The sequence below is a fragment of the Protopterus annectens genome, chromosome 2.part0 (assembly GCF_019279795.1).
Source record: "Protopterus annectens isolate FY-2018-M chromosome 2.part0, PAN1.0, whole genome shotgun sequence".
In the NCBI taxonomy this organism is placed as follows: Eukaryota; Metazoa; Chordata; order Ceratodontiformes; family Protopteridae; genus Protopterus; species Protopterus annectens.
In genome coordinates, this window is record NC_056728.1 from 434,154,131 (window position 1) to 434,178,735 (window position 24,605).

At 36.4% G+C, this 24,605-nt stretch overlaps 1 protein-coding gene across 2 annotated transcripts in view; it reads left to right on the forward strand.

Annotated features, from left to right (window-relative positions):
* The window catches only part of VPS13A (vacuolar protein sorting 13 homolog A), a 4,910,496-nt gene that overhangs the window by 2,148,770 nt on the left and 2,737,121 nt on the right, over positions 1-24,605 (forward strand). For both annotated transcript variants that reach the window (XM_044060868.1, XM_044060869.1), the window contains exon 25: positions 6,240-6,412. In XM_044060868.1, coding sequence (XP_043916803.1) covers positions 6,240-6,412 — 173 coding nt within the window. The remainder of the gene's footprint in view (positions 1-6,239; positions 6,413-24,605) is intronic.

Genomic DNA, 24,605 nt, shown 5'->3' on the forward strand with positions numbered 1-24,605 from the left:
CGCAGGGGTGCTTCCTGCTGCTTTAAATCAGGTCTCCGTTACAGCACAAATGTCGATGTTCTCCATTTTGAGGAGTGCTTCGAGCGAGTGCATCTTAAGATTTAGACTTCTAGCGTTGAGCAGCACGACCCTCGGATTGCATTTTTTTGTAGATGTTACAGTGGTAATTTGTTCTTTGGAACACCGACTAAAAAAGGCACTATATGAGTGGCAAGAGACTTAGCCAGTACCTGGAAACCCAGGGGTGACAGATGCAGGCCATCTCTGGCAAAGCATCAAGGTCTGTCAGTCATGTCATACAAAGCAGACAGATACTGGATCCCCTTAGAATGACAACAGAAACTTAGCCAATAGTTGAAGTCAGTCATTTTTTGCTTGTACTGTGGTATCATTCTGGGCAATGGTAGAATGCTGCTCATGGCTAGGGTCATACCTGCCTGGGCCACATAATCCGAGATCTTCACCATGTCTCTTTTCATGTAGTTCAGGGAGGTGCATCTCAGGTCATTCACACTCACATGGACAATGACAGAGTTATACTTGTACTTGCTGTGGAGTGACCCTAGTGCTTGTTAGGTGTTGGATTCTGGCACCTGATAGACAGCTGACTGTTACCTTCTCCTTGTTCAACCTAGTGAGTGGGACATCTGTGTGCCTCACTATTGAGTCACCTATGATTAGTGTATTAGGCAAGCTGTTTTGCCTTAGGAGCTTAGGTTGAGGGGCACACTGTGTAGGTGAGCTATGTGTCTTGTGGTTTGTGCTGTGTTGTGATGGTCAAGTGTGTTTCTGCCTTGGAGGTCTGTGCTGTTTGGGTAGATTTCTATTAAGAGCCTCCACGAAGGTGGGTGTGTGGCTTGTGTTTTTATGTGATAGCTGTGATGATGGGTGTTCTAGAGGGCTATGTGTTCCATGTGGTGTGGTGCAGGTGTTGACCTCTTGACCAACTGTTCCGGTCTTGGCTGGAAAGTATATGGCTTCCAGTTTGGAAATATAAGTGCATCTCTCACAAGTCTGAGTGTTGGGAGGTAAGAGGAGAGGGTTGTCTGTGTACATGAGGCAGTTGCTATACTGCCTCAGAATGCTTTACCAGTTTTTTTTCCTTCCTAGCTTCCAAACGTCCCCAGGAATACCATCTCTTCCTGGGGACTTTCCTGTAGATTGGTTATACATCACAGTTTTTATCTCATCTCCTCCTATTGTAACTGTTAGTATTGAGCCTCATCTACCTCTAATCTTGGCATATTTAATTCTTCTATAAACATTTCCATTTGTGTCATTTTTTGATTTCCATATTTCTCTGCTTTATACAGACTTTCATAGAATTTCCAAAATATTTCTAATACCTCTGCAGGATCTCTTGTTACCTTCCTTGTTGTAGCCTCCTTAAGCTTGGCAACAGCCCTTTTTGCTTTCTGTTGCCTGAGGTGTTGTGCTAAAAGTTTTTGTGCTCTAGTGTTATCAAAAAAAGAGTCGCTTAAGAGCAGTCTTTCTAAACGTGTGCATTTTATCGAGGTAATCCCTTATTTTATGCTTAGCATTCTGCAGTTGATCCTTTTCTTGTTCTTTGAGATCCCCCCTATTCTGCAATACTTTAATATTTGTCAGTCCCTCTAAATAACTCTTGTTACTTCTTAACCATACCTGCCTTTCTTTTATTTCTGCCCTATTTTTAGACTCCATCTTAATTTTGTCCCACTTCCTAGCTATATTTTCAGAAGAAATTTCTGTCCCCTAGAATAACTTTATTTCCACTACCCATTCCTTAAATTCCTTTCTTCTCAACAAATAGGAGGGAAAGCTCCAGTGTCGCATTTTTATTTTATTACCCTGGAAAAGCGCCAGTGTCTCATTTTTATTTCATTACCCTGTATTTTTATTGTAGGTATTATTCGCACATGATCTGAAATAGTAAATGGGTGCGTATCAAGACCTTCAATTAAATGCACACATTTCTGTGAAATCTAAATTCTGTTTAACCTAGCCCAGTTTTTATATTTGGGGAATAATGTGTAAATTGACTCCGAACTCCGGTTACTGAATTCACATCTTCAATGCCTAATATTTTCATAAATTTCTTCAAAAATCTACCCTCTTTTGTTATACTTTCCCTTCTGGGCCCTCCAGATACATCTTCACTTCTGCAAATCAAATTCCAGTCTTTACCTATAAGTAATATTCCTTGCTGAAAACTGATTATTTCTCCAAGAATTTTCTTAAGCTCCATTATAGCAGTTTTAGATGGAATTTAAATACATGCCAGTGCAATCCTCCTCCCTTGCCAGTAGCCACTTAGCACTACAAATCTGCCATTATTATCTTTTGTATCCTCTTCTGTCACTATTGGAGCTCCTCTTACAGTTAATTTAAGTACTTCTCTTTTTCCTTTGTCCCAGGTATTCCATGAAATAGCCATCCTGAAAACCTTTCTTTATCAAGTTTACATGTGTATAATACCTTTTTGTTAAATGTCTAGTTCCAGCTTTTATGTTGCATGCATACTCTGTTTGGCAAGTTGAACTTTTATACAGTTGTTTCTTGTCATATCCATTTGAGCCTATCTCACAACTTAAAAAACTTTTTGTTTTATTGAAAGCCCTCAAAAAAAGACAGACAACCCCCCTATACTCCACTAAAACCTGTTAACTTAATACTAAGACACAAAACTATGTACATCTTCAGATATTGAAGTTTTACCCTCCTAATAGGAACAAAGGTCCCAAACTGACAACCACACTCAGACTTAAGTTCACCTAAAAGAAAGGTTATCCATGCTAAGATGCATGGTGAAGCCTGTGCTTCTACTAAGTACTGTCTGGTTTTGTCTTATCTTTGCAACTCTTCTAGCTGGGAAAACCCCTGATTGCTTTCTGAGAAAATTATCCCCTAGCCAGTTTCTCTTTTCTTTCCTCCCCCCCAGCCAATCACTCTCCACCAAACTATAAAATTCTCTTTATCACAACCAGATTGCCAATTTCTCATTTTTGATCGTCTCTGTGGAGACATGAGAACCAGTCAATTTCTCTTTATCATATTGTTTCCATGGACACATGAGGACCAGATGCAGATATGCTACATACGTTCGTTTGCTAGAAGAAGTTTTATAATAATTATTCTTTTTCATTTACTTGCTTTCTGTTAAAACTTGTCACTAAATCAATTGAATGTCCTTAATCCAGTCATTATTATTATTTTGTCATGCTGTATTGACCAGGCTTTTATTACATTGCAGTGCCTAATTTTCCTAAAACTGAACAAGAAGAAAGTGAGAAGAAGGGAGAAAGAAAAGAAAAAAAAAACAGCATGTTTACAATCCCCATTACACTTAAAAATAACTGAGAAAACTTTATAGCATTCAAAGGAAACCATACACCCACAAAAATAATACTATTAAGATTTTTTTTATTTGCTTACAGTTAACTTTCTTCCCCTCTCCTACCCTCCCCAAAGCAATTTTCCGAACACTAATGACATGAAGTAGGGCATATGTTTTAGAGCTCCCCACTAGTCCAACAAATTCTGAAAGTCCAATATTTTCAGATTTTCTTCTTCTGTCATATTTCACAAATATAATTATTGTGTTGTTATACCACATTGTTACTGGTATTATTACTATTGAACTCCATCTTCCAAATCCTGTCTCTGTTTCATTTCAGACATACTCTTGATTCTTCTAGTCCACTCTCTTGCTAACTTCCTTCTCTCCAACATTTTCCTTTGAAACATTGGAAAAGGTTTCACAGGTACAGTCTCTCTGTGATCTTTATTACAAGAACAAGAAGTAGACTCTCCACCTGCTTCACAGCTCACTTTTTGATGGAGAAACTTTTGTATTTCCTCCTTAGCATGTACTTCATCAGAAAATGATTTTCTTGCTCTAGGGAAGAATACCTTGAAGACATCTGGGTACAGCAGTTTGAATTTCACACCTGTGTCTCAACATTCCCTGAATAGTGGAATAAATTTACTCCTCTTCTGGCTGGTACAATGAGTAATCATTCTCCATAAACACTCTGCTGTCTCCCACTTTTAGAACTTTGTCTTTCTGTCACATTTTTTTTCAGAATCAACTCTTTCTTTTGGTAGGATTGCATCTTTACTATTAAAGGTCTAGGCTGCTTTCTCATAGCCAGGTTTGGAGCAGACACACAATGTGCCCTTTCAACTAACAACTCCTGCTGTGGAATACCAGTTCATTTGCGCTTTCATAAAATTAATGCAGTCTGTTCCTTCCAGCTTCTCCAGTATAGCTGAAAAGCTCTGTCCTCTAATTCTATTATTTTTTTTTTTTTGAAACATCTCTTCCTGAACAGTCTCATGTTCATCCAGGCTTTTCTTCATTTTAACCTCTGATTTCTACAGCTCTATTACCTCCTCTGAATATCTGTTTAAAGCTTCTTCATTTTTTTCCACTGTTTTGTTGTTCGTGTTCATATAATCCATCAGTGTTTCATTTATTTTAACCAAGTCTGTGTGCATTTGTCTTGTATGTTCCTGTAGGTCATTGAAAGTCACTTCTGGAGGTTACGTTGCTTTTTGCTGAACAGCTGCAGAACTTTCCCCAGTCATTGTTTTTCTTCACTTTTTGTAGCTGATGTTTTTCCAGGTCCTCTGTATTTCTTTTTTCCTGGCATCCAAGCAGTACATTTAATAGCCAGTTACTGAAATTTACCCATAAACACAAAAGTGTACTGTCCTTCTCTGCTGAGTTTCTGTTTTCACACTGGAAGAGCTAGAATTAAGCTGTTACTCAATGTGTAGCCATCTTGTAGACACTGTGCTTTTGAGAATTAATCCATCTTATATGCCTAAAGTATTTTCTGCATTAGCTGTGACATGGAACATACTACTACCACCATTTTCTTGAAGAGTCAAAACAAAGGGGAAGAGAGGCTCTTGTATGTCTTAGATGTGCATAAACTACTACTCTGCCATCAGTAAAGAAAGGAGGAAATCAGACTTTTTGCATCCTTTAAGCAAGAAAAACTAAGTTGACCAGTGTCTGAAAACATGGTCAAAATGGCTGGGTAACTGCATTGCCTTTTGTTATGGTGGTATTGGAAGGAAATCACAAGGGCAAGTCAGAGCTCATGCGACTAGACTAGATAGCATTTGAATCTGCTGCCTTTTCTGGAAATATGTCGGTGTTTGTGCAGAACATGTGTGATGTAACCACCCATATCTCCATTTAAAAGTTTTTTAAGCACTCTAAGCTGGATTATTTTTCCAGGAGCAGAGCAAGGTTTGCTACGACAGTTCTGTAGAGCATGTTACTGCCTCACCATGAGTACAGAATCTGAACATGTACTGAGTGCTGTAGCAGCAATGATCCATATGATGAAGATTGTGCAGCTGCATAATAGTAGTAAATCTTCAAATACTGCGATCACTGCTGCAGTAGGTACTTCATCCCACTTTCCTTCCAGTGCTGTCCTTAGCAGAGCTTATGCTAAGCTATTTAGCAGAGTGGGCCATTAGGAGAACATTCCATTGACCACTGCTTGATTCCTGCCTCCTTACGGGTCTGTATGTCAAATCCCTTTTAAGATCCTAATTAAATATTATTATATCTTCTCTAAAACATACTTTTCTGTTACAGCAAATCCAAAGACTAAATTCTCGTTATGTACAGTTTTGCTCAAATGAGCCGACTGTTGAAAAACGTTAGAAGAAACCATTAGTAAGTTCTTCAGTATTCCTACACTAATCTTATTTTTGGTTTCAGCTGTCTTCTCTAAATGCATTCCATAACAGATCTATTACATCCATTGCATCCTACAATGGACACTGTCTGTTTTCTCATTAAGTGTAAGAGAGACACTGAAAGAAATGCTAATAAAGAAGGAATTAAAGTGTAGATAGAAGTCGGAGTTGAGCTGGAACAACAGGAAAAAATAAGTCCCTCAACTACCACTTCTCCAGATGTTGGTATTCGTACTGTTTAGTGGTATGTAGCACTCTCCCATGCTTTTTGTCTTTTGGTTGACGCACATTGCTGTAGATGGAAGTTAAGATGTTTATTTGCCTGAAATTTCCTTTATCCTTTTGAGACTGCAGTCTCAGTCTGTGGAGCTTGATGGCGCAGTTTGACTTGATTGGGGTAAGTAATACTGTTAATAGTGTTCATTTGTAGAACTGAAATACATACATTTTGGTACTTGCACAGTGTCGGGCAGTTAAATACTGAAATGAAACCAGAAGCTACTAATGTTGCTTATCTAATGTTTTGTTAACTACAGATTCAGAAGAAGAGTTTTATGATGCAGTGACCTCACCAGTGGAAGATTTGCCATACTATGAAGCTGACACTGGCTCTCTACCGCGTTCTGGTAGCATGAGAAGACCAGCATCAAAAATGAGAGAACCATTAAAAAATATGACTGAATTCCAGCTTAGATTTGAAATACCTGAGGTACAGTTGAAGACCCATTCATACCTTATTTTTGGACTTTCTAATCTCTTACTTTGAGTTTGTTGTTTTTCTTCCATTTAGCTTGTTATAAGTTTTGAATTCAAGGGAAAAAAGTGTGGAAAGGAAAGATGGATGATGATTTTAACATGGAGATTGTGCTGTATTGTACAACCACTAATTGCCAGGTGTAGAAGTACACATATATATTTCAAGCATATCATCATCTTTGGGGATAGTTGTTGTAACCACAAATTATCACTTTTTTATCATCTTCTGCCTTATTTGTTTCTGTTGGTCAAGGGTTTTTGTCATTGTTCTTGTATCTCTGTGAAGACGTATAGTCATCTTTCAGAGGTGCAGCTAAGCAGTGAAAGGGGCAACTGCTTCTGGCATATAAGGTGTTGGGGGGCACAGACTTAAGATGCTTATTGGGGTGATTCCAAGATGGTGGACAACTGGTAAACACTCTATCCCTACAGCTCCTTAAATATCAGACTGAATCTTTGTAATCAAGTCTCGTCAATCACCAATATCTGACTAGCACGGACAAGAATAGCTTCAACTAAGCTTCTGGATTAAAGATTTGGGAAAAGTTTTCTGGTATATATCCCACTAACTTATTATTTTGAATCCTGTAATACTGCTGCAGCAGACCGCATGGTAGCCTGAGGCCTTGTATTAACTGCAATACAGTCAGTTTTCAACAAAGTACTGCTCTTAAAAATTCACCTCAGTATGCCTAACGACCAAGATCAAATGGACTGAGAAACAACTAAAACCAAATTATCACAACTTCCTTCCCCTGAAAAAGATACTTTTTCCAAAAAGCAGCGTACTCAAAAACAACAAGAAACTGTGAAATCCACTAATAAAGCAAAGCCTGAGGGGGCCTACTCCATGGATGATCTGAAATCAGCTTTAATGCCCATACAGTCTGCTATCCAAAACTTTTCAGATCAAATGACAAAATTTGGAACTTCACTGGAACAAATTGTGTCTCGCCTAGAACATGCTGAAGCCAAATCTGCAGCAAATGAAATAAAAATAGAAGAACTCCAAAAACAACTAATAAATAATAAATCTGTCCTAGAAGAAATGCAGCAAAAAATTACAGACTTGGAGGCACGCAGCAGAAGAAACAACATCCTTATACGAGGAATTCCAGAAAAATGTGAGCAACCTCAACTTCATGATACCTTAAAAAGTATCTTTACCACACTGTTGGAAAGTCACACTACTTCCAAGGATAATAAGTTCACAAAACCCTAATATTCCACGTCAGGTCTATGCAAAAATCCTGAACTACCAACATGTACAAGCAATCCTTCGAGCAGCAAAACAAAAAGGTACTCTTTTATGGCAGGGTTACAGCATATCATTTGCACAGGATTTACCAATGCCTATTAAACAAGAAAGACAACAGCTGGCTCCTTATTGTGCTTTTCTCATCTCAAAGAAAATAAAATTCCAAATGAAATACCCAAGCTTGCTCTCATTCACAAATAAAGAGCAGAAATACTTAATAAAAAACAAGTCAGAAGCGAAAACTGCCTTTATCAAGGCATTTGGAGAACTTCCCAAGCTCTAAAAAATAGTTTTTCCGTATTTACAGCCTAAAAACAAGAAAAGGCTTACCTGTATGATGTATGCTGTGTATGTCAGTTAAATATGAAAAACAAGCTCCAAAAATGCCTCTAATAAATCGCCGTGGATTTTGCTGCATTCCTACATCATAAATCAGTTTTTAACAGTAATGGATCCAAAGAATAGGCCAAGACCTCCGGTGCAACATTCTAAGCAAAGGATAGTCGCAGCATATATCGTCCAACCTGGAAATGCGTTCTACATTTTTTTGTTCCTTTTTTCCTCTTCCTACAACTAGAGGGACACATTTAAGCAGTGGCACTACCCTATTTACTTCCTCCTAGCAAAGCCTGACTGGGAACTGGGTAAATTTCTTTCAGTTAGCTCGTATTTTGGGATTAAAAATATAAAGAAATAAAGCATTACATCAAGAATTCGTACTGGGTTTGTGGTTTAAGCAAAGAAATCGAAGGACTGATATGCAAGAACCGAAAATGCAAGGTTTGGAGGGCAGGAATGACATAACCTAATGGCAAGTTATAGCTGCTCTAACTTGCACAGACTGAGTTTATTGTAGCATAGTTACTATTATACTAGATGTTACAATTGTTAATATAGTTTAGTATGTTATCTAGCTAGCTTCCAAAATGTAAATGCTAGTACTGCAAAATGCAACTTAGATAAACTGATCTTTATAAAAATATATTGCTATTTTTTTTTTCTCTCTCCTCCTTCTCTCTCTTTATATAGACCGTAGTGATTGAAATAAGTAATTGTAAATGAGAAACACTGCAATGACATGTTCAGGACAGGGTATTGTTTTAGTTAAAAGATAAGGAAAATGCTATTACGAAGCTCTATATGTAGAAATCTATCTTGTTTGCAATACAAATATATATATATATATATATATATATATATATATATATATATATATATATATATATAGCCAATAGGGTAAGAGAAAGTAAGTCCCAAGTAAGAGAAGATTACACTTGACAAATGATGTTATAACTGCTTTAGTTTATGAAGTGTTTCTAAAGATCTGTTCAGAAATGGGGCATGGTAGGGATATGTTTTGAGTGTGTGGGGTTGCACATCTTGTGCTCAATGTTACATAATGTATATAGAGGGTTGATATGTTTGTATTGTATCAACTTGCTAGTTATTCATATCTGACTTATATTGCAATAGTTTGGTTTATTCAGGACTTATCACTTATCTGGCTATTTCCTCTCTTAGATTGGGTAGCTATGTGGTTAGGCACAGGGGTAGTTCTAAGTTTTAAGTGCTACAAAACAACCAAGTATGGTACATTTCTATTTAAATCTTTTTGGATGCATGATGAGGGAAGGACTATCAAAGCCTTTTTTAACAATGCTGACTACTCTTCTCATGATTGAATGCTGTGGGGATAGATTCATGGAACGTGAAGGGCTTGCGGGACGTTAAGAAAAAGAAATTAGTCCTACACCTAATATATCAATCACAGGCAAATATATTTTTCCAAGAAATGCACCTGCTAAATGAGGATTGGAATAAGGATAGAGAGAGACCCTGGCTAACCTCAATTATTGCTTCTGGCAGTAAAACTAATTCAAAAGGAGTAGCTCTTTTGATTAAGAAATAATTTAAAGAGGGAATTATTGAATGTGGTATGGACAGTATTGGACGATTGTGTTATTTTAGTTGCATAAATCCTATATCCTACAAGCCTACACTGTTTCTCAATATATATGGGCCTTGTTCAAACCAACAGGATTTCATAAAACAAGTATATAATCCTCTGTCAAAATTCCCTAATCACGAATATGTGGTGGGGGGAGGTTGGAACATGGTTATTGGTCCCTTAAAATGACAGATCCAACATGAATAATAAATGTAATAAACAAGTGATACTTGCCTTAGAGGACCTAGTATTAGAATTCTCCCTATCTGATCCTGCTCTCTTGAATAACCAGCTCAACCAAGGGGATAAGTTTACGTTCTACTCCCCATGCCATAAGTCATGGTCCAGGATGGATTTTTTTCTGATATCAGAATCTTTTCTAAATGAAAAAACAATATACTCAACCAGTCCGAGATTTTTATCAGACCACTCTGAAATAGCACTGAAACGTATCCTCTTAAAAAACACCCCAAATCAAAAAACCTTACAAACATGGTCCCTAAACCCTAATCTTTTTGACAAAGAAGAAATAATCAAAGAATTTAACAATGTACTAGATGAGCTCAGAGCCAATCTCTTAACCTCAAATATGCCACTAGACAGTTTATGGGCAGCCACCAAAACTAAAGTTAAGGGCCTCCTAATTCAAAAAGCCTCCTACTTTTAAAAAACTAACAAGAGAGAAAGAGTTTAAAATTAAGCAGAAAATCCAAGACATTGAAAAATCACTCCAAGAAAACATTAGTCCTGATTAGAAGCCCAACTAATTAATCAACAGAAAGAACTATACTCAATGCATGTACAAAATCTCTCATTCCGAGAAATGAAACTCCTTGCTAACTATTCTGAATGGAACCAACAACCCTCCAAACTATTAGCTAGACTCATAAACATTCATCAAGACCCCCATAGGATTCTAAAAATTAAATATAATAACAAACTACATACGAATAACCAAGATATTCTGACCAATTTCGAAAAAATATACAATAATATATATAGTCTGCAGGATGCAATACACCCAGAGTCCTATAATGATTTTTTCTCCAGCATCTCATTTCATCAAATTGAAAAACACCAAACTGAATTCCTGGAAGCTCCTTTAAGAACAGAAGAAATTATGGAAGCAATTAAAAGTCTAAAAAACAACAAAGCTCCAGGTCTGGTTTGTTTCCCTTCTAATTTTTATAAAAAATTTGCTTCTAAAATATCTCCTTTTCTTAAAATCTTCGAATATATTGGTAAATTTGGATTTAGGGGCCTATACCCAAACAATTCTAAAACTGTCTTTATTCACAAACCAAATACGGACAAATCTAACCCATCTAACTACAGACCAATTTCGCTTATTAATACAGACATTAAAATCATGACTATGGCTTTAGCAAATAGACTTAAAAATGTCATCCACACAATCATTTCTCCACAGCAATCAGGCTTCATAAGGGGTAGACAAACCTGGGACAACACACTCACTTTAGATGCAGCCATCCAACTTTCTGCAAACCGTAAACTTCCCTATTACCTTATGGCACTCGATGCCACAAAAGCCTTTGTTAGTCAATCATGAATTCTTGTTGCTGACTCTAAAGCAATTTAACTTTCCAACTAATTTTATAAATACAATCAAAATCTTATATAATTCCTCTTTTATCACTCTGTATATTAATAAACTATGTTCTTCTAAAATAAAATTAAATAATGGAACAAGACAGGGCTGTCCCATTCTCACCCTACCTCTTTGACATATATATATCGAACCCCTATTTATATACTTAACACAAAAGACATTTCACCACATTCCCAATATTTTAGGGACAAATCTGGTATTTTCAGCCTTTGCTGATGACCTCATCATATATTTCCAGTTACCTAATACTGACTTAAAAAAAATTCAAAACACTATCGAAACCTTCTTGAAAACTTCCAATTATGAAATTAACCCTTCAAAATCTCTTATTTTTCCAATTAACCTAAGCAATCATAAAGAGCCTCTCTTTCCTATAACCCAAATTAAGTTGAAATATACTTTTAAGTACCTAGGGATAATTTTTGACCATAACCATAATAACTCCTTACAAAATAATCTTGCCAAGTCATGGACAAACATAGAAAACGATATAGACAGGTGGAAGAATATGAAATTCCCCTTTTTATCTAAAGTAGCAATTATAAAAATGAACATCCTACCCATGTTATTATACCAATTTAATGCAACAAACAGCAACATTCCTTTAAACTTCTTCAAAAAGATAAGCACAACTTTAATTAAATTAATTTGGTTTCCTAAGACCCCACAAATCTCCCTACCAAAATGAATGCTTCCAAAAAATAAAGGGGGACTGGGAATACCAGATTTTAGATTATACTATGACATAATTTTGCGCCAACAGACTCATGTTAATTGCAGACCATAATCCAATTAGCTCTACTCATTTCCCCCAATGGGTTGGTCTGTGGCATGCACATATAAAGCTGTGTAACATAAATCCCAAATCAATACCTTTCATAAATAAACCTGTGTTAAAAGACATGAAACTACATAAACTAATCAAATATAAAATAAATCTATTCCAGAAGCTCTTCTCTTCACTAGGTCTAACAAACACACTTATTATTTTGCAACCCATTCATTTAAATTCAAATCTAAAACTGGGTAATAAAATGATAAATCTTAACCAATTTCCCCAAATTAAAAACTTAAATGTCTGGGATTTATATGCCATTAAGGATAACTCTCTAAAGGACATAAAAATAAAATTTGAGCTTAATAACAAATATACAATAATTCTGAGACAAGTCAAAGAGTTAGTATCTACTTTGGGTAATTTCGCTAATGAGATTCAGGAAGAATAAACATTGCCCTATCCCTCCTGAAGTGTCTAAAGATTAAAAAGAAAATGTTATCAATTACATACAGCTTTATCTCAACCATTAAATATCAATCTTCTATTACATTTGCACAGTATTGGAGAAACCAAAACTCTGAACTGACAGAGGTTCACTTCTCCCAAGCAATAAATAATGCAACCAGGTTTGCCCCGTTCAAGAAATTGCTATATACACAATTAATTTTAAATAATAATGCATATTATACCCCAAAGTGTGTTAGCTTCATTCCAAATGCTTCACCTCTCTGCCCCTTCTGCCCCACAGTGACAGCTGACCTCCTGCATATTCTGTGGTACTGTAAATATGCACAGAACTTATGGAACTCACTTGGGATTAAACTGGAAAAAATGGGTTACGGGAAATCCACCCTTTCATGGGAATCTGCTATATTGCATGTGGGTCAAAAGGGCCTTCCCACTAATGAAGTGAGAGTCCAGATTTCTCTCTTTATGCAAATTAAGCTTTATATAACACAGAACTGGTTGGACCATTCTAAAACAAACTGGGAACATTTTTACAAAGATGGCATCCAAGTATATTCTATCCCATAAACTAGCTATGGAAAATATTAGCAAATGCATGAAATAGTACAGCCTTAGACTGTATCCTGAAGTAATATAAAATGGCTTTACACCTACTCTCCTGTACTAGTACTATGGCTGGTCCTTCCCTCCAAAGGATTTAACTCATTCAATTCCTTTATAGTTACTTCAAAGTGTTAATATAGTAATAATAGTGTAAGAATGTAGCGCTATATGTAAATAGTTGTATATGTGATGTTTTCATATTATCTTCTTTATTAACTACTGATTTTTCAGTTTTGTGCCAGTAACGATAGTTTGAATTACTTGAGTCAAGAATGTCATGTATCTCTTAATAGTATAGTCTCTGCTGTCATATTAAGTAAGCTTTAAATGTTTTGATTGGTTATATGAATGTTTATTGGCCTTATTTGTCTTGGTATGCTGACCAGTTTCAGTAAAATGTTTTTTTGTAAATGTTGTACCAAAATAATGAAACAAAAGTAAAATAAAGCTTTGAAAAAAAAAGATGCTTATTGGATGGTAATGTAGTGCTATTCAGAAATGATTGTCAGTACTGCAGTTGCTGTCATGGCTAAAGAGCTTATTGGATGGTAATGTAGTGCTATTCAGAAATGATTGTCAGTACTGCAGTTGCTGTCATGGCTAAAGAGCTTCAGCACTGACTGTGTGGTATAATGCAGTACCATCATTAAAAATGACACAGATAAATGCCAATAATGCATTTGCATTCAGGGTTGAAGCACTTCAACACTTGGTGTGTGGTATTTGTAAACTGTAGCATGTCGCTTTCTACAAATGTAACAAATGGCTTGGTACAGTCTAACGTTGAACTTTTTTATTCTCAGCTTAGCCTTGAGGGGAGCCAGGTCGGAAAAATTGCACCAGGAACAAAATAAGCTGGATGTGGCAGTTTGGTTTTACATCAGTGCTGTCTGGAACATTAACTAGTGCAGAAGGCACTCGTATATAGCCCAGTTTGCTAGGAGCTTTTTACAGTTCACTGATGGACATTATGCATCGGCGCCAGAGTATTTTAATCCATGCAGGGGCATATGCTCAGAAAATTCAGTCAGACTTCATTAATACTAAGTAAGGTCTTAAGAGTTGAGGATAGCGGTCACATTTTAAGGCAGAAAGGTCTGATTTTAGGGACTTACAAGATGGCTGCACACCAATCAGCAGCCTAACTTCAGCTCTCCCAGTGTGAAAACAAAACTGAGTAAAGGGGGCAAGTGAAACAGTCTTTTTGGTTAAAATTCAGTTACTGGCCAGTAAATACCTGAAAGAAAATCAGACAGAAAAGGTGAACTGTTTGGAAAGAATCCTGTAACTGTTCAGCAAAAAGCAGTTCAGATTTAAACTTTGGTACAAGAAATGGCTTCTATGTACCCAAGTGGCAATTAAAATAAATGAAACACTGAATGCTTGTATCACTTAAATAATAAAAGCCTGGAAAAAATAGAAGAAACTTTAGAAATTCAGAAGAACTGATAAAACTGCAAAAACGAGAGGTTGAATTGAACAAAAGGAAGACTGAGAATGAAACTTCTCAAGAAGAGCTGTTTTAAAAAAATGGTAGCTGTAGAAGACAGTACATGGAGAAAACCTAAGATTTTCTGCTGTATCAGAGAAACTGGAAGTAACCAACATTTAATTTTATGAAAGCATTAATGAGCAACCGGACTGGAATTCCACCGCAGGTCAGTGCATCATAAAACTGTTGTTAATTGAAAGGGTACATCAAGTGTATGCTCCAAACTTAGCCATGAGAAGGCAGTCAAGACCTGTATTAGTGAAGATGCAGTCATATTGGCAGAAAGAGTTGATCATGACAGAATTGTGGCAGAAGGGAGAAGTATTAAAAAATTAGAGACAGTGAAATGTTTGTTGAAAACGATTATTCACTGTACACCAGCCAAAAGAAAAGCAAATTTATCCCAGCAATCAAAGAATGTTGAGAGTAAGGTATGAGATTCAAGCTGCTTTACCATCTGTCTTCAGAATATTTTTTTTTCCTGGAGAATCTTAATACATTTTTGGATATAGAACACACTAATGAGGAAATAAGTTTATCCAACAATAAATGAGCCAGTAAACAGAATGTAACTCTGCTTCTCATTCTTCTGATAATAAAGCTCCTAGAGAGACCTTGCCAGTGAAGCATATTCCAATGTTCCCAAGGAAAATGCTTGAGAGACAGGAAAAATGCACAGGAGTTGACTAGAAGAATGGGTAGTATCTTGTACTTGAACCAGAGTGCTGTGTTGGGAGATGGAGATGAACAGGAAGAAGACCAGCAACACTGAGATTAGGGAATAGATAGGGAGCTATAAAGCATCATTCACATTTGTGAAATAGTTTTGTAAGCAAAAGTGGCTGAGAATGACTGTATGTTTGTTGATTTTGTTAAACTTGTGTGGGTGGACTGTAAAGCATATATTCTACATTATCATTAATGTTTAAAAGGACACTAAAAGGAAAAAAAGTAATTGTAAGTAAAACACATTTTGTTCTTGTTAGTATTTGTATAAAACATTTCATGATATAAAGTGCATGTTTTATATAGTAAAGCAGTTTTGTGTAGTATTAAGTCAGACATAGTTTAAACGTGTGCAAGAGTCATTTCAGTGGTTGCTGTATCTGTTAAAGATAATAAAGTGAAGTATTTGTGTAGTTGCACGAAATATAGGTCTTACATCATAACAAGAGTAGAAAGGTTTGACAAAAACAAGTTTACTGTGAATATGTTGTGATCTCGAGCTGCTGGGGTAGGGGTGAGTAGAGAACTAATTAGATTACATCTGGAATTAGGATAATATTACAAGGTGAATATCTGGATTAGTAATATTGGTTTTATTATAAACAGTTTTTTTGTAAACAAACAAGCTTGAAATAAGACAGAATGATGAAAGCTATGGAAAAAGCTAGGTTTCATGCATCTGCAAAGATGTATTTTTTTTCTCCATTAACAATTGTTCAGTGGGAGACAAGAAGTATGCAGCTGAAGGCATTTGTACATTCTGTTTTGAGTGGAAATGACAAAGGTTGATTGACTACTTTTACATGGACATGAGCAGCCTATAGGTGCAAGCAATTCATTTTGAGAGTTTTGTGCATTCTTTGCTGAGAAAAATGCAAAAGTTAAAGGTGCAGTGGCAAGCAATTCAATGGAAAATGAAGGTTTGAAATTATGGGAAGTGAATAAGAGATAGCAACATCCTTATTAGCTTCTTAATACTTTAATGCATTTAATAGAACCTTGTGCAATTGAGTTTAAAGATAGCCAGGTTCATTTTTCGGGGGGCTTAATGTTTTCTGAAAGCATTCAAGCTGTTTTACACAGCTGGGATAGGAATATAGATAACGAAAGAATAGAAAGTGGGAACACAGACTGTAGCATGTGCTCCAGAATGGGTAACCTTAATTTTAATTGAGAACTCAACTGAAGCAAACAGTGCAGCAACCATAAAAGTTCAACTAGAAAAGAAAAAGCAGCAAACGCACTGTGTGCAAAATTCCGTCTCTGTGTCTTGGGAATTCATCTCTATTCAACGCTCATAACAGTCCACAACACCTTCAATGAAACCAAGTAGAAGTGAACAAAAGTTTATTGTAATGCCAACAAACAAAGAATGGTTAAGCGCTTTCACTTGAATAAAACAAGCTTCCTCAGAACACCATAGCTTGCATCACAGTTGTTTAAATAACATTTTTGGCGCCAAAATTCAGTTTGAAATTTTAAAGCTATACACACATCTTATAACCATTGTTCTCTATTCATAAAATATTAAATAATATTCATATTATTTCTAAAAGCAATGTTACATCTAATATGTGTTGATAAAGTGAGCAAGTTAAAAAACTGAAAAAATGTTAACAAAAACATTTACATTTAGATCATATCAAAACATGTTTAAAAACATATGACAATGTACCTTATAGATAGTTCATTTTAAGACTAATAGTGGTTTGACAGATACAGTGTCATTTAAACCTGGTATAGTGGAGGCATCCGTATATATTTGCCACCAAAATTCTTTATATAATAATAAATTATTAAAGTCACCCCCTCTGTTATTGGTGTGCACAATGTCCACTATACCAAAATTAAAATAATGTTTGTCACCATATTGTTTAATATGTTTATACAAAGCATTTTTTCATCCTTCCTTCTGATGCTATAAAGGTGAGAGTATATACGTTTATTTAAACTCCTTTGAAGAGGTGAGAAGAAACAACTGTATAAAAGATCAGCTTACCAAACATTAGGGTGTGCATGTTATACAAAAGTTAGAAGTACACACAAGAAAAACAGTAATGCATATATAATAACTGGGAATGATTTTTTTTATCATAATGGTTACGCTATCATATTATACTAGAGTGTAAATGGCCTTACAGATATAGACAAAAAGGAAGGTATATTGAATTATATTAAGACGTGCAGATGGCAAATAGTGCACATTTGGAAAGAAATGAGCATGCACATTGACAGAGAGGATTTTACAATGGATATTCAGAAGAATATCAGGGATAAAGGAAATGGAGAGTAATTGCACTAATTGCTAGAGGGGCTCTAATAGTGATAGAAGAGGAAAAAAGGACAATAGTAGTAGATTTGTAGTGCTAAGGGGCTATTGGCAAGGTAGGAAGATTACGCTGGCATGTATTTATGTTACTCCGAAAACTGCTGTTATAGAGCTTTAGAAATTTTGGGGAGAAAAAATAAGCTTTCAGCAGGGAATATTGCTTGTAGGTGGGGAATGGAATTTAATTTGCAGTAGCTGGAATGTATCAGAGGGACTTGAAGAGAAAATATAACAAAAAAAGATAGATTTCTGCAGAATTTTATGAAAGTATTTGATATGGAAGATTTGAGTTCAGTAGTAGGAACTTTGACAGAATTTACATATTATTCCCCTAAGGTACAATAGCTGGGCTAGACTACATAAAAGTTATGTTTCGCAGGAACAAGTGCATATAAATAATATTTCAGCACAAATCCAATAACTATTTCAGATCATGCACTGATAAAACGTAAGATAAAAATGAAGGGTAATAAAGTAAAAATGAGGCACATTGGCACTTTCCTACCTACCTGCTAAAAAGAGAGGAATTTAAGGAATAGGTAGTAGAAATGTTTTGAAAGTTATTAGTGAAAATAGAAATATCTTTGTAAGTTATAGATATTTAGTTGGATAATTTGAAAATAGAGTTTAAACACGGGACATGAGTAAAAGAGAGAGAGAGATGTTTAATAAGTAATTGGAATTACTTAGAGGAACTGACAAAGCTTAAAATATTGCAGAATAATGGGAATATGACCATAAGAAGAGGCAAAAGTCATGAGTGCTAAAGCGAAAATTAAGGAGATTGCTGTTAAGCAGCTATTTTTTGTTAACTCCAGAGTACAAAAACTTTTAACAGAATGACTTAAGCAACAGAAAGTCACAAACGTATGAAACCCTTGACGAGAAAAAACATTGGCTGTTGTAATTTCTTAATTGTAATGCAACCTGGCTTTTTAAGATAAAGACAGGAAAGAAACAAGTTGAGGTTAATATAATGTAATATTGGCCTTCTGAGGGATTTAGAAGTATAATCATATTACACGTAGAAGTAAAAGTGATTTTTTTTCTTTTTATGGAGGTAGATGTCTAGAATAATGCCCATAGTTTAAGCTACATACAAAAGTTATGTTTAGCAAATTGACTTGAAAAACAAGAGAAAATGGTGAAAAGCACAAAATATAGATATTTCTTCCATTTTTAAAGTTGCCTGCTGTTTTCTTCTTTTACCATCTATTTTTCTGTGGAGACGAGGAGCCTGCTGGTGCAAGCAGTTAGTAATGAGAGGTCTGATCAGTGTGTTCTACCCAGCAAACTTAGTACTTTAAACCATTAAATATAGCAGTGCACAGATTGTTTTGTTTATTTTAAGGGTAGCCAGTATACTGTTTCTTAAGGCTAAAATTTAATGTGTACTGAAATAATGGAAGTTGTTCACATTTGGGAGGGGAATAGATATAAGAACAAATTGTGTTGATTTTGGGCAACTACTTCTATTTGGAGGGAGTAAACTTCCTTTTTGGAAACTGTATATACTTTTCTTTGTTGTGAGTTAAAAGGTTGGGGTTAAAAAATGTATTTGGTTAATTTCTTGAGTGGTTTTATTAAAGCAAATGTCTGGAAAATGTGACATGGTTTAAAATATAGACGAGAAGAAGCATGATCAGCTTGCCAGACATTGGTTTGTATATGAATGCTGTAAGTTGGAAATGTATATATTTAAATGAACTGTTAGATACTATATGTGTGGGTGATAGCTTATTTATCAGAATGGTTGCTTTGTCAATATTAGCATGGGTTGTAAATAGCCTTATAGTATAGACAGAGTACTGTGTTATATTAAGAAATGTATTTTGGAAATAGCAATGTTGCAGGAAATATATTTGGGTAGAAATGAGCATGTGAATTTGACAAACAAAAAGATTTCAGGATTGACATCCAGGGACAATGGAAAAGGAGAATAATTGTGAGAAAGGCTCCAATGATGCCACAGCAGGGCTAGCCACCTAGTGATGTAAACTTTAGCTCTAGATGATTGTCACTGTTGAAGTGATGCTCTGACCCCATGGGTAAAAAATGGGGAAAAAGGGGATGTGGATGGCTTTTCCAGTGATAGTGTTGTGGTACTGCGGGGTTATTGGTAGGTGTGTATTTATATGCCACTTAAAACTAGTGTTATAAGGTTTAGGAGAATTTGGGGAGCAATAAACTTTTTGTATGGAATATTGTTTATGGGTGGGGACTACAACCAGATTTGCAGTAGTGAGGATGTATTAGGGGAGTGTAGAAGGGAAAATATGACAAGAGTACATTTTTGAAGAAGCATTTGAGAATATATGGTATGGAAGATGTGCATTCAGAAGCAGAAACTTAGAATTTGAATATCATTTTATTTATTTATTTATTTAAAATTGGCTTATTAGGAAAGTCCGAATGGGACAGAGTCCATTTTAAGTGGAGGCCTGGGGGTGAAACGCATGTCTTTGGAATGTGGGAGGAAACCCACGCAAATGCAGGGAGGGCATGCAGACTCTGCACAGAAGGCACCTCCGCCGAGAATTGAACCGGACAACCCTGTGCTGTAAGGCAACAACAGTAACCACTGCACCATTGCACCACCCATTCATTAGGATGTAATTTATATCTGATCTAGCCCAGTTATTGTATTTCATAGGAGCGCATGTATATATGAGTATACAGAGAAAGAGGTTGGCAAAGAAGTGGGATTGTCAGAGAGATGAAGAAAGTGGACAGGAGTATAAGGAGATGAGGTGCATGGCAAAGGCTTAAGGATAAGGCATATGAAGAGTTGTATTAAAGGTTAGACACTAAGGAGGGAGAAAAGGACCTGTACTGATTGGCTAGACAGAGGGACCGAGGTAGGAAAGATGTGCAGCAGGTAAATGTGATAAAGGGTAATGAGGGAAACATACTCACAAGCGAGGAAAATGTGTTGAGCAGATGGAAAGAGTACTTTGAGGGGTTAATGAATGAAGAGAATGAGAGGGAGAGAAGATTGGATGATGTGGGGATAGTGAATCATGAAGTGCAATGGATTAGCAAGGAGGAAGTAATGATAGCTATGAAGAGGATGAAGAATGGAAAGGCTGTTGGTCCAGATGACATACCTGTGGAAGCATGGAGGTGTTTAGGTGAAATGGCAGTGGAGTTTCTAACCAGAATGTTTATTGAAATCTTGGAAAGTAAGAGGATGCCTGAGGAATGGAGAAAGTGTTTTGGTACCGATTTTTAAGAATAAGGGTGATGCGCAGAGCTGTAGTAACTGCAGAGAGATTAAATTGATCAGTCAGAGCATGACGTTATGGGAAAGAGTAGTGGAAGCTAAATTAAGAAGGGACGTGATGATTAGTGATCAGCAGTATGGTTTCATGCCGGGAAAGAGCACTACAGATGCGATGTTTGCTCTGAGAGTGTTGATGGAGAAGTACAGAGGAGGTCAGAAGGAATTGCATTGTGTTTTTGTAGACTTACAAAGCATATGACAGGGTGCCTAGAAAGGAGTTGTGGTATTGTATGAGGAAGTCAGGAGTGTCAGAGAAGTATGTAAGAGTGGTACAGGATATATACGAGGGTAGTGTGACAGCGGTGAGGTCTGTGGTGGGAGTGACGGATGTGTTTAAGGTGGAGGTGGGATTACATCAAGGATCAGCTCTGAGCCCTTTCTTATTTGCAGTGGTGATGAACAGGTTGACAGATGAGATCAGACAGGAGTTCCCATGGACTATGATGTTTGCAGATGACATTGTGATCTGTAGTGAGAGTAGGGAACAGGTGGAGGAGACCCTGGAGAGATGGAGATGTGCTCTAGAGAGAAGAGGAATGAAGGTCAGCAGGACTAAGACAGAATATATGTGTGTGAATGAGAGGGAGGATAGAGGAATGGTGAGGATGCAAGGAGTAGAGGTGGCGAAGGTGGATGAGTTTAAATAATTGGGATCAGTAGTTGAGAGTAATGGTGAGTGTGGAAAAGAGGTGAAGAGGAGAGTACAGGCAGGATGGGAGTGGGTGGAGAAGAGTGTCAGGAGGGATTTGTGACAGACGAGTACCGGTAAGAGTGAAAGGGAAGGGTCTACAAGAGGGTAGTGAGACCAGCTATGTTATATGGGTTTGGAACAGTGGCATTGACAAAAAGGCAGGAGTTAGAGCTGGATGTGGCAGAGTTAAAGATGTTAAGATTTGCACTTTGTGTGTTGAGGGTGGACAGGATTAGGAATAAATATATTAGAGGGTCAGACCAGGTTGGAAGGTTTGGAGACAAAGCCAGAGAGGCAAGATTACGTTGGTTTGGACATGTGCTGAGGAGGGATGCTGAGTATATTGGGAAAAAGTTGCTAAGAATGAAGCTACCAGGTAACAGGAAAAGAGGAAGGCCTAAGATAAGGTTTATGGATGTGGTGAGAGAGGACATGCAGGTGGTTAGTGTGACAGAGTAAGATGCAGAGGACAGGAAAAAATGGAAACAGATGGTCCGCTGTGGCGACCCCTAACGGGAACAGCCGAAAGAAGATGATGATAGGAGCACATGTATTTAACTGACAACTTTCAGACTTATCCAATGGGATAAAATGCAGAATGAGTTTAAAAACATGGTAGAAGTAAGTGATGTGGTAGAGAAGTAATTGGATTTATTTAGTTTGTTTGACAAAGATTAAAGTACTGTTGAAGAAATGGAATCTCAGAACAAGGAGAAAGAGCAACTGCAGACAATGATGGGAGAATAAGGGAATATTTGGATATAATGGTTAAGTTTAGAAAGGTTGCTGTTAAACCACTATTTTTGATAAGTGTAGAGCACAAAAGCTTTTGGAATGACTTGGGCAATAGTTGTGGCCAAACGTAAGGATCCTGTGACTTGAAAATAACCAGTGATCTTGTTAGAGGGATTAGAAATATATCAGAAATGTTATGAAAATTTTTATGAAGCAGGAGAAGTGGGGTACCAAGGAAAGATGTAAATGGAAATATTTATTGGAAAACTTATTCATGACAAGGAACATGATGCTTGACAATTGGGAGAGGAAGAGACAAAATACGACCTGCGATGTATAATCCATCAACAGGGCAGTCTTCAGGAGCAGAAAGTTGTCCAATGGCTGATCAGATGCTGATAGTGTGTTAAATCTGTTCTCAACTCACATGTTTATAAAGTTGCCTGGACTCGAAATAAGGGTCCATGCAACTTTGTAATGTGCAAGTTGAGAACTTGGCAGCTTCTCCAGGATGCTCACCTACCTGGAGAAAACATCCCCACTGCATGGACTGTCCATCCCCACTGCAAGCACTGTCCAGGGTTTGCGTAGGGTCATTAGACAGAGCTGTAAATTATAACCTCTGTCAATTTTCTGTAAATTATCCCAGTTGCATGACATGCTAACAACAATGTAGAGTACTGTTTATGTATATTCTTACCACATCTGATTGCATTGTGTTGGTAGTCCCTTCTTGTGCATCTCCTGTGTTGAGACAGAATATTTAAAGTCTGCCCGTCGCATGTGCTTTTGCGAAAGTCGTGTAAATGGCTCAGCCACTGAAGAATGCTTAGTTCCTTAGCATTTTAATACCAAGGTTGTAGGACACTTAAGTCATTCAAGCCTAAAATTCCTTTTTTGTATATTTCCCATTCTCACATACAGTGCCTTACGTTTAAACTAAGCAACTTAGCAGCTAGAAATAGGCAGTATTAGAAAGTGCAAGGATTTATTAGCATAATTGCACCAAGATTGTTAATCTAGGATGTGCTGCACTCGAGAAATTAATCACTATTTGTCAGTTATTTATATTTTCATATTTGTGTTCATATTTTCATAACTGAGTGCTCTGGATGTTATTGATGGCTGTGGTGTGGTATGTCATTGTGGGAGACAGGGACATTCATTGTTAATGTCCATTTATATCACACTGTACCTGAGGTTATTGCTAATTGTTTGCATATGATTATGAAAATAAACAATATTTCCACATGTATGTAATACTGCAGAAAAGTGATTTACAACTTTTATATGACATCAGGTGAACCCTTAGATGTTATTGAAGAAAACAGTCAGTGATACTTGCATTCTAAGTTGCACATTTTGAGTGATAATCAGAATTATTTATATTGCTAACTATACAGTTAAGCACATTTCCATGTTTCTGTAAATATCTCAATAACATACCCTCACAGAAGAATTTCTTGTCATATGAAAGTTTGTCTGGTTAACAAAAATGTTCTAATAATATATGTCTAAGTTGTACAGTTGCCAAGATATGAGAATTTGTGAAATATATTACAGTATTTATGGAAAGACTATGAATGCAGTATTATCACTGTAAAGAATATTTCTTAATTATAACATTGTGGTCTGTGCAGTTTTAATAATTTTTGTTTTTATTGTTCACAAAATATTTACTTTTATCTGTTTTATAGTTTTTAAGTTTACTTTTCAGAAAACTGCCCAGGAATTCAAGCTGTGTGTAGGCTTAGAGATGCACCATTCCCCACCACATAGGTGTTAATGAGTTAAAAAGAGAGAGAAGTCTTGTAATACAGGATATGCACTTAGACAACGTTTTTTGACGCTCTGTTAGCACCTGTAAGAGAAGGCTTTGCACATCCATTCATTAACAGTCTGGTGGGGTTGTTCAGTGATGCTGCCAAATGTCTTTTTAATTATACTCTTAAATTGTTTCCTTCCAGCCATCCTTTGAATTCCACTAGCTAAAGGTTGTTCTGCTTATGGCGATTCTACAGGTCATCTATCAAATGCATCTATTTTCAAATAAGATCTTTTCCTTTTATTGCCTCATTACTTTTTGCCTGCAATACCTGGTTACTTGTAGAGTTTAACTACATGTCGAACTTTAGGAAATGTGACTTAGCTGCTAGTTACTTTATGCTTTTTGCATTCCTGGCTTTCAGAAATCTAGGTTTGGTA